General features: G+C 39.6%; 1 protein-coding gene across 2 annotated transcripts in view; it reads right to left on the bottom strand.

The window, feature by feature from the left end:
- camta1a (calmodulin binding transcription activator 1a) overlaps nucleotides 1–12,043 on the bottom strand; it is a 313,886-nt gene that overhangs the window by 17,854 nt on the left and 283,989 nt on the right. Inside the window, exon 1 of one of the 2 annotated variants that reach the window (XM_060894063.1) lies at nucleotides 9,890–10,200. The exons of the other annotated variant lie outside the window; for it this stretch is intronic. Coding sequence (XP_060750046.1) covers nucleotides 9,890–9,908 — 19 coding nt within the window. The 5' untranslated portion in view covers nucleotides 9,909–10,200. Of the gene's footprint in view, nucleotides 1–9,889; nucleotides 10,201–12,043 lie in introns of those variants that run through there. 2 annotated transcript variants of the gene reach the window in all.

The following is a 12,043-nucleotide window of genomic DNA, read 5'->3' on the forward strand; positions in this document are numbered from 1 at the left end:
TATAGGTGCAACTTTATTAGCAATGGCAGATTGCAGGTAAAGCTGCCAGCTCAGAAGGGCAGCACAAGTGTCCAATGTTTGGGCAGTAGTGTGCGTGATAAAACCTCCTAGCCTGTACAGACTGCTTTAACATCTCTCATCCTGCCAGGATCCCGTTTCTGTGGCAACCTGCTGCTGAGCGGTAACTAGGCGACGGGAGCATGCCTGCGCGTGGCTAGTGGCACCGTTACCATCATTATGTCTGTGAATGAGTATAGCAGGATGAACACAAAACACAAAAGAGACTATGTATGACGCACGTGCTTCATCTTTAACTGGAAACTTCACACAAGGTTGAAACTTTACTTGGTTAGCTTTGTTTCAGTATCCAAGAAGCATGCCTGGTTACTGATGTGGCTTATGTGACTTATATGAGGTCATGCTAGGCTTTAATGTTCAACACCACAGCAGCGCGCCTGATTGGGAAATTGCAATCACTTATGTTAAGCCCTGAATCAATCCCATAATGGAAATGGACTGCTATTCTGGGCACAGGCTGAGGCCATGGCTTTATGGAACTGTCCATTTACCATCTCAGGTGTTCAGACATGCCTGTGTCTGTGACTGTATCTGCATTCAAGCTCTGCTTACAGACAGGAAAATGAGCACTGCTGGGTGGGTGGGTGGACCCTTGACAGAAGCAGACGTTTATTTGTGTAAAACAATGACATCCATCATCAGGCTTTCAACAAGGCCGGGGGATGTGCATGCAAAAAAAAAAACATGGCTTGCTAATACATCAGTTCGCATTAACATCCACTCAATCCAGTTAGATCAACTCCATCTAGAGAACAAGATGTGGTCTTTTTGTTAAGGCATAGATTGCAAGACAGAGGCAGAGAAACCGCATGGCACAGAGACAGAGGCGGAAAAAAATTTGAGAGCAGAACAAAAATAACTAAAAAAGGAAGAGAGACAGACAGCATGGCCGCAGCACGTAGTAGCAGTTTTGACATGTCTTTGTTCAGACTCAGTGCTGCAGTCTGCTGCAGTGCAGATGATGTCATCTCCACCTGCTGCTGCGAGTGAGCACGCTCAGAAAGCCACGCACGTCCACTGCAGAGGGAGAGGGGCTAAAGGGAGGAGCTAACACCATACAGGGTCGAGATGGATTTCCCTATCAGAACCCAGGCCACAGTGTGATGTCATTAAGACCCTCCCATTTTAGTCTAGTACAGTACTTCGGTCACAGCATGTAATCACTCATAGACAAAACACCACAATAAGGCAGATATTTAATGCCATATGTCTGAATAAAGGTTCCCCATTGCAAACTTTTAGCACAATATGCACTAGTGGTCAAGAGCTTCTTGTTTTTATGGTTTCCTGTTGTTATTGATTAAAAAAATTCACTATAATTTGTCTTGGCAGAAACATAATTTTAACTTATTTCATTCATTTTTTTAAATGAATTACTATATATTTATTTGTTATTTTCCATTTGAAATTCACTTCACATATGAAGTTCACAAATTCACATATGTATCATTTAAGCTTTCCAGTATTAGAGTTCTTGCAGGACAAGCTCTCCATCTCCTAACGGAAATGAAAAACTTTTCTTTTTTTAACTCTTCCAATATGCTAACCATGCGCTTCTCTTTAGTGCACATGTTGTTACTTCTCCATCTCCTGAGATCCTCGACGTGTCTGTACTGATGTAGACTGGCACATCAACAAATCCTCCAATTCCCAAACTAAAGCCTCTCACCATCTGCTGCAGTTGCTGAGATGCAGAGCCATAGAACAACCATCAGCCTTCTCATCTCTTGGCCTCAGCTCAGGTTTTGACACGGGCATGTAAAATGCTAGGTCAAGACTAATGACTTCAGCCCCTGCAGCCTGCTCGCTGTGTGGCAGTGCTTTATAAAGTGCAAGTTTGGACTTTGAGTGTGTGAGGGCTGATGAGCCAGATCACTGCAGCATGTTCTTTAAGTTCCTGACTGTTCAGAAGAGACCCACATGCAGAATTCCTTATATTATTTTTTTTTATAAGTCTAGACTCTAGGTTGCTGAACCACATGAATTATGTGTTGATGACCGAACATTTTATCACTGCAGTTTACAACATTTAAATAGTTTGGATGATGCAACAGTATCATCACATATGCTAGTGGAAATCCTTAAGATTGCAAATAACTTTTGTGTGAGTATGTGTTTGTGCATGATGTACAGTACTTATCTCCATCCAAATATGTTTTCAGGTCCTAATGCTCATGGGAGTCTGGGTCAATTATATAATCTGTGAACTGGTCCCACTACTTGAGACTAAACCCTAGCAAAACTGAGCTGCTATATACAGTATCCTAGGAGATTCCTTCCCATGTCTTGTCACCTCACTAGAGAACTCTCTGATCACATCACCTCACAACATACAAAACGTTGCTCCAGTTATACTGCTAAACCTACTCAGTCATGCAAATTTCACCTTATAAAATCAAGAAAATCCGTTCTTTTCTCTCAATGGAAGCCACACATGCACTGGTGCCTTAAGATGCCAAAAACTGATCCAGAATCCAAAAAAATGGTCTCCCACCTACCTGAAGTCACTCATCAAACTCTGATTTTCAACACCTTCTTCTCCGGTCACACACGGCTCAATCGAACCAGCTAGACTCTCACACTGGCTGTTCAAACAACTGGGCTTGAATCTGTCTTCAAGCTAAAAACTGAAGCTATACATTTCCATTTAAGGCTAAAGTAAAAGTATCAAAGAACGTTTCCCATTTGCCTGTGTGTCTATTCATGTACAGTATAGTTATCCAAAATATGCAAAATACTGAGTTGGAAATCAAATTCTTCAAATACTGTAGAACAAAGATTAAAAAATAAATAAATAAATAAAAAAAAACACAATTCATAAAATATTCAATCTATTAGGATTTGTAACTAGTTATTATTATTGGAAGAGAAAGGAACAAATTATTTTTCAAATCTGCTTTTGTTAATTACTTCACTTTCACACACACACACACACACACACACACACACACACACACACACACAAGCTAGGATCTTAGTGTCAGATAGCTACTGAGAGCATGAGCTAAGATAGCTTTCATTAGAATATTGCTGTTCTTAATTAGCTTAGCTAATTCTGCTAAACTATTTTGTTGCAAGCATTTTATGCCAAGTTGTACACCAAGCTACACTACAGTATACAGCCAAAAGCATGTGGACACCTCATTATACCCCAATGTGGTTTTTCAACAAACTGTTGCTACAAAGTTGGAAACAGAAAATGATTGAGAATGTCTTTGTATGCCGTAACATTAAGATTTTCTTTCTCTGGAATTAAGAGGCCCAAAGAAGTTCCATCATAACAATGCACCTGTGCACAAAGCAGGTCCATAAGGACATGAGTGTTGCACAGAGCCCTGACCTCAACCCAACTGATCCTGGAACTTCGACTACACACCAGACTTCCTTGCTCAACATCACTGATTACTGCCTGACCTCACTAATGCTATTGTGGCTGAATCAGCAAATCCACACAACCACATTCCAAAACTCAGTGGAAAGTCTTCTCCTTCATCCAAAGCCTTCTTAAATTTTCCTTCAGCTCCTATGGACTCATATCGAATGTTGTCACTAGCTACTTCCGAGTGCAGTGGTTAAGACTAGGGGTTGGTGAAAAGAAGGTTTGAGGTTCATGCTCCCAGTGCTGCCATTGTGGGGCCCTTAACCTTATTCCACAGATACTGTATCATGGTTGACCATGTGATCTGTCCATTGACTTCCTAACAAGATAAGATATGGAAAGAAAAGAGTTTCACTGTGCTTTAATGTCTACATGACAAATAAAGATTTCTTATTCTTCAAATGTGTGTAACATCAAAGCTGTTTTCACTCGGTGTAAATGAACAATGAATATTTATTTTTATTTGCAGCTTTTACAATGCAATTTCTACTTGCTCAAATAGTTAATGCTCAGCTCTGTAGACTGTTACTGCAGGGCATAACAAATAAATGCAATTCCATATAATATATTTGGGCTTCTCAGAAATGATCTCGAACTCATTGCTAGCTGTAAGATATGCAGTAATGCTGTACACTGCGCTTTTAGGAAACATCACTAAAATGGATGAATCACTGAGGTTACTGCTGTATGTACAATGCACCCAATCACACAGGATGACAAAAATTGATACCCGGCTGCACAAAATCACACACCTATATCAGTACAGGTTTAAACTCTGGCATGTGATGGTGGAGGATGTTGAAGGGGACCTAGAATGTAGTGATATTTCAGAGGGCCTCCCCCAGTGTTTAACCCTGCTGCTTGACACAGCTTGGTATTTAGAGGAAGTGCAAGGAAGGAGGCAGTGCCCTCTTGGCACAAGCTGTACCAGCTGAGGCAACCATCTGCATTGACCCTTTAATTTTCATCCCCATCTAATTAACACTGCTTATACCCAATGCAAGGACAAAACCTATTTAACTCAGTTACTGTAAATAATGCACAGAATTTACATTGTGTGGTTTCATATGGTTTGGTTATGGAGCATCTGGAATAATGAGGAAAGTTGGGAGTCGTACCCTATAGGCAGCTGAGCGTGTTATTGGTACCTCACTGCCCATACTCAATGACATCTATAGTGGTCGTCTTCACAAAAAGGCCAACTGCATTTTAAAACACCCCACACACCCTGGACATTACCTGTTCTCCCCTCCACCATCTGAAACGAGATACAAAATAATAAGACCTAAAATGAACAGACTGAAACATAGCTTCTTCCCCCAGGCAGTCAAATGTTTAAATGCATACCATGTCCAACCAGGACTCTTGCTATAACCCGCTGCCTAGCCTCAATCCTAACTCGGTGCAATAACTATACTATACACTACTATACTGCATTGTTACTCCACTTGTTCTACCGCATTGCACTAGATCAGTTTATTTATATATTTGTATCTATTTATACCTTGTCTGTTTATATTGTATATTATATTGTATATGTGTTGTTCTATGTAGCACTGTCTTTGTTCTATGTATCACCATGGTCCTGGAGAAACGTTGTCTCATTTCACTATGTATTGCGTCAGCTATATATGATTAAAAAGACAATAAAAGCTTCTAAACTTGACTTGACTCTACCTGTTCTGTATGTAATGCTGTTTATAAACCTGTTTACAATGTTTGTTTGCTGCTAAATGCTTTTTCATTGTCTTTAAACAATGACAACAAAGATCTATTCTATTCTATTCAATTCTATGTTCACATTAGCAGTTGATAAAGACACAGGCAGCCGTTCGTGCTTTATGTACATGCAGAACATGGAGCCACGATTTCAGCAGCAACTGACAAAATGACACGTTAACTGAACTTTTCTCAATTCTATGCTGTTTAGGTAAAGAGACAAATCCACTAAGATTACTTTGATCAATCCTATGGCATTAAGTTAGAAAAACATTAAAAAACATTAAGTTAGATGTGTATATAGACTTTATGATGTAATATAAAAATGTAGTGAAGTACAAGAGATGTTTGGTGCTTCTAGTTCTTTCATATTGTATATTTCGCTTTGCTAATCTGCCAGTGAAACTAACACAAAGCCTTTTATGTTACAGATAAATCAAAGAGGCAATTTTCAAGCCGCATTATTTCAGTTTTACACAAAGCAACACAAGCAATTTGTCACCTGCTAATGTAAACGCAGGTTTAGAGCTGTTAATCTAGTCTACAAGAAACATACAAGACAAATAACAATGTATAGGAGTCTACAGTGTTTATAGTTACTATTTACTATAACATGGATTATACAGTACAAGCGTTTTATAGAATTACGTCGACAAATTATAATACTGCCATGATGCTCTGTAGTTGTATGCAAATGAGATTACATTTCTGGACACGATCTGTTAAGTAATGACTAGTATATAACAGTACTGATCAATTTGCATGGAGTAAGTGACGTCTTTATAAATCGCAAAGATGGGAGTGTGTTAACAAGGTACAAATATAATATAATAAAATAATAACAGTTTCATACAAACTATTTTGACCTTTATTATAAACTATTTAATGCACATATCCATTTATAACACTTTATGCTTGATCATTTCTATGTCACATGACCATAGCACATATTTAGACTATTCCTGTGTTAGGAATTCAGGAATTGTTTATATTTTATTGTTCTTTTATTGTTTTAAACTCAATACGACAATATTGGGTTTTGGTTTGGTTTCAATGGGAGAATAGAGAAAACTGTTTTTTGGAGTGTCTTTTTCAACAAAATATATTAGAATTTTACCTACATTTCAATTTAAATGGAATGCAGTATATCACCTGGGGTATTTCTACTGATAATAAAGAACAAAGGCTATTTTTCCAGACGGGTGCATGCAAAACTTAATAACATCCCAAATATATTCCAGTAATAATTACATTACCCCACCTTCCCAACTTAAACTAATCCAATCCTTACAGGGAACACACTTCACTAGGAAATACTGTATTATTATACTGTTGGACACATTTTCTTTCTTTCCTTACACGAACAAAGTATCCCTGCAGGCGGCACTACTCCATACAGCAGCCGCCATTAACTGTCCTGCTCAACAACAGACACTGTTACACAAGTTGTCCTATGTCCTCAGTCTAGACTTCAAAAGTGCCTGGAGCAACAAGTGGCTTGCAGTGCTGCAGAAAGAAAACACCACACACTCACACGCAAACACATAACTCCCACCATTCATCCCCTACAGCAAGCACTCAATATTTAAAACACTGAGTCCTAAAGCTGAAACTCCTACTCAGGTCTCAGCCTGCTTACCAGAGTCTTTAGCCACCTGACCCATTGTGGGAAAAGGCAAAGTGCTTCCCACGACTGTATAGACAACCCGATAATAGCATCCTACCAGCGTATGTGTGTGTTCTCTGCATGCCTTGTCATTGGTGCGAGAGGCAGGTTGGAGGCTCTCAAATAGAAATGGGCCAGTTCTGAGACATGGGAAGCATCTCTGATGTATTTTGACCATACTAAGCATGGCAGGAGACATGCAGAGAGTAGGTACCATGTGCAGCACCAGACATTACAGTTGCACAGCAGTGAGCCACTCACACTTATTCATTTATATGATTGCAGGAACATTTCCAGCTAAGACAAGCAGAGCTTGGAGCAGAGCATCCTCATTACCTGCAGTGAAACCCGTCAAATTGGAGTAATTATGTGCAATAAATTAGTGAAATGCAGGAGGTTTTTTTGTCCCACACACTGTTGCTTCATGATATAGTCTGACAATGAAGGCGGTGTAAGACATTTTTCTCAGGAATGTAAAGATAGCCTAGAATCATAAGCCAACTGCATTACAAATCTCATTTACCTACAAGGAGGTAAACTCAGTACAAGTGTCAACCATCCAGACTGGTGATATACGGTACACATTGTACTCTGTTCCACTCTCTAGCACATAAGAAACCTCTGCAGACTTTAATGGTCCTTTTCTTTCCCCTTGAATGGACATCTCCAATTTAGTATCCACACAAACAAATGGCAAAACACATTAACTCGGTGCTGGGATTCTCTGTGATAAACGGTTATGCTCATCCTTCCAGACATGCCCTGGTTAAACCAGTTTGCATTATTTGTCATGATATGACAGTTTACTGATGCAAAAACAAATGCTTTACTGTGACTAAAAGTACAGCAAACAGATTCTGAGTAGATTCCGTTTTCATAAACAGCACACTAACAGGCTTTTCTTCAGTAACATGTATTTATTAAACAGTGTGCTACAGGTATGTGTTATGAAATTCCACAGTGATTTTAATTTTAGATTTAAAAAACAAGATTTTCCAAGACAAAAGATGTCATTTAGACCTTAAAGGACCTACAATAACATCATCCATCTCCTACCATTTCTTTTAGAGTACAAGCAACCTACTGTGACTTTTGAAAAAAGAAGATAAGAATAAACAGCTGAAGAAAAACTTTAACTTACTAATTGTGATTAGGATTTGTCCATGAAGTAATATTTTGGCTATAATATAGTATTTATCAGTGGTAATAAACAAAGTAGGAACGAATAGTTGATGATTTATTTTACAGTTTTTCATTTTCATTGAAATGACAAAAATAAGAAAATAGAAGATAACTAAAAATACTGGTTTATGTTGTTTTCAGCATTAAAAGAACTTCAAACCTTTGCAGTTCCTTTAATGCTGAAAATGTGAATTGATTTGCACTTTCAAGCATCAAATATAAAATATCAAATTTAATCACTGCAGTAAAACTAAGCTCTAATTCAAGAAAAGGAAAAAAAATTCAGTCTACTGCAGAAAGTGTAATGACTGACAATAAATTTGCCCTTTTTCCTGACAGCCTCTCTCTTTTAACCACAGCTTTCCATTTTTAAAGGCCCTGAGGTCCAGCCAGTCTCTCAGGTAGCTACTTCCAGTTCACTGCTCGGTTTTTCTTCCGAAATGGTCTCAAAGGAAATGGCATCTTGAGAAAAGTCCTTTCAGACAGACAACACAAGAGACTAAAGTGCACCACTTAGACTCATGATGGACACCATTATATCAGATCAGTTTAATGTAACTGCTAAAAGCGTATGCGGATATCGATATAGGTATAAAACTTGGAAACATGTATCATGTCATGGTGGGAAAAAAAAGCTTATAAAATGTTAAAAGTCAGGAGAAGTGGAAGAAGTCTGTATGGAAATATGTAACACTTAGGCAAGATTAAAGACAAGTTTTTTAAAGATACCAAGTTTAGAAAAAACAATGGATTTGTGCAAAATCAGTAGAGCTGAGAAAAGCTTCAGGTTTTATGGCTGTCTTGTCTTGACTCTAACTATATCAACAGGTTGTTGGGCAAAAGTTCTTATAAAAAGGCTTTTAGCTGAACAACAGCTTGATTTCAGTGTTAAAAATGAAAGGATGTTTAATAAAGAATGACTGTAAAGGTCAGTGCTGTCCATTGTGCTGAAGATGGTCACCACTGCTGCGTCCTGATCTGTGCTGCACACTACTGCACTAAAGAGCAGAGCCAAACAGAATGCCACTAGAGGTAACCATAGTTACCATAGGCATAATACTATCTCTGACATTCTCTGTCTATCTCTGTACGGTTTGGTCACGACTACTGCTCTTGGTGATTAAGTGCAACAGATTAAACAAACAAACAAATAAACAAACAAACAAACAACCCGGTGTACAAGCTCATAGAGTACACAGGGCAAATCCTGCCCTGTGTATGAGCTTGTACACCTAATATGTGAAATAACCAATATAAAAAATATGTTATTTATTCCAAGTGTTGAAGCCCATCAAAATTAAAGAATTAATATGATAAAAAAAATGTTACTGAGCACAAAAAAACATTATTTTGCAGAGGGATTCATTCTTTTGCGCACGTACAGACGATGTACAGTGATTTGCTTAAGTTTTTAAATATTAAAATATACTACGTTCAACACGCACTTGACCACGTGTGTTAAAATTCAACCACTTCCCTGATCTTTACATTATGAAACTTTTCCTTAATGACTACCATGTGTACTCAAAACGCGGCACTACAATGCGCTATTGTACTGATTGTAATCCTAGTGATTTATAGGCTAAAGAAACAGACATCAGAAGCAAGTCCGACATAACCACCATAAAAAAAACACAAGTGAAATAACAGTCATTTCTTCACTGACGGAAAGGGAAACCCTGAGATATAAAATCGTACCAACAGACAGACCTGGACTGAAGTGCACAAGTTGCTGATCTAAAGACATCTTTTGTTTGTAGTAAGCTAAGTGCACGCAACTTTGCTTATCCACAGACTACTACAGGCACACACAAACACAAAACGCACACACAATGACAAGCTATGGTTATTCAAACGCGTCCGACCTTCTATTTTATTGGCCATGGAAGTCCCCTGCAATGCACACGGTCTCCGTGTCTTTAGGAGAAGCAGGTGTCAGTCATCGGCATCCTGACCAATGTCCCCGAGAGAGAGAAAGAGAGAAAGAGAGAGAGAGAGAGAGACAGAAAGAGAGAGGTGCAGTGTGTCAGTTTTCGCACTGGGAAATGTTCACGCGCAATCCTATTTAAAGCAGGGACGGTGCTCAGTGCTCTCCTCCCCGGCGGAAGAGAAGTGCAGAAAAATCGGCGTGCAGAAAAGCGCAGAGAGAAAGAGAAAGCCCACTCACTCCGTGCGCTCCCATTGCTCCCTTCTCTCTTTCTCACCCTCCCTCTATCCCCCCTCCCTTCATCCCCTGCACCCTGTGCCCCTGTTAGCCCGCAGTAAAAGACAGACGGCGGGTCGCACGGGTAACATTCAAACACGCGCCACACTTTTCTTTCTTTCTTTCTTTCTTTCTTTCTTTCGCCACTGGCTCTGTATAACTGTATTGTCAGTTTGCGCATGATTTCCGGTTTGGTTTGTGTGCAGAAAACACACAGTGTGACAAAATGTGCGTTGGTTTACATTATTTATGGCCCGGCTCAGTGATTAAACATTCATAAATAACATTGCACAAATCAATAATGCCACTGCAATAAACGGCTGTGCCTCCTGTTGCGGGGACGCACGCACTGCCACACCCACCACTCGCCTTCCTTCTATCCAATTTCCCCTAATCTTTAACAAACTTATATGTATTAAACTGATCTCATATGCTTCCATGATCATTTATAAAGTGCTCGGCCTTCATGGTTCTGTATTTGCTTCGTGCTTCATGTGTTAACCGGAAACTTTACGCACACTCGGATTTTCCACGACGGATTTTTTATTTATTTATTTTTTTTGCTCGTGATGAACTACAATGAAGTGTGTAGGCTCTCGCGATCACGTGACACCGTTTCTCATTTCCAGTGCTTTAGGAAACACGCCCACTTCAGCACCGCATTGTGTTACTCGCAGAGGTAAACAAGCAAATTGTAAACGTGCAACTTTCAAAGCGCTGAAAGAAATCGCCGAGTACAGGAAGTCAACGGGTGTGTGGGCGGCTGTAGAGTCGACAAAAAGAAACTTCAGAGCGTATTTGTGGACCTTTACACACAAGAACAAACAAAATAAACAAACAAACAAACAAAAAAGATGGTCCAGAGACACCCGAGTGTTTTGGTTACATCAAACATCCTTCACGTCTCCGGTTTTTTTTTGTCCTGCGCGCGGCTCCGTACCTGCAATGCTGCAGAGGGATAAAAGACCCGCCTCCTTTCTGCATTATGACAAATCAAGGCAGGCAGCTGTGTTTGTTATCAGCTCTCTCTCTCTCTCTCTCTCTCTCTCTCTCTCTCTCTCTCTCTCTCTCTCTGTCTCTCTCTCTCTGTCTCTCTCTCTCTGTCTCTCTCTCTCTGTCTCTCTCTCTCTGTCTCTCTCTCTCTGTCTCTCTCTCTCTGTCTCTCTAGGAACGTGAGGAACTCCACGACCGCAAAACGGTTCATGACAAAATGCCGGGGTCCATAACCAAACTGCCGGCTCTAAGCAGTATGTCAAAACAGATCATCACCCCTGTGTATGGGCTTGGGGATATGATCCAGATTATACAATTCAGTGTCTGAATGAATGTACATGGGCTTCTGAAGGAATTATGTGTGTAACCGCAGAGAACAAGTGGATTCATCTGCTGGTTATAACCAGTGGCTTAAATGAAGGTTAGGACGTGTGGGAGTTTTATTACTACTGTATAGTTTCTGCGTTATTAGGACTTGGTCTCGACAATCGAACTTGGGCTTAAGTGGTTAGACCTTAAGCTTTTTGGCATCTCTATTACAGGATCATTATTCTTAACACCAACTGGCCATGCTCTGATTTTGATGTGGTATCTGGCCCATGTGAAAATGAATGCCTTAGTCAAAATAAGATGAATGTTTCTGAATGACCCAGCTAGAGCCCAGTCCTGAATCCAACACAAGATCTGTTGTGTGACCTGAAGTGGGCTGTGCACAGAAGATGCATTTGCAATTTAATGGATCTAGAATGTTTTAGGAAGAAAAAGTGGGAAAATGATCCTCCACACCGATCCTTTTTATACTTTTTATATCTTCCATCTTAAA

Source organism: Tachysurus vachellii, chromosome 19 (genome assembly GCF_030014155.1).
Source record: "Tachysurus vachellii isolate PV-2020 chromosome 19, HZAU_Pvac_v1, whole genome shotgun sequence".
Lineage (NCBI taxonomy): Eukaryota > Metazoa > Chordata > Actinopteri > Siluriformes > Bagridae > Tachysurus > Tachysurus vachellii.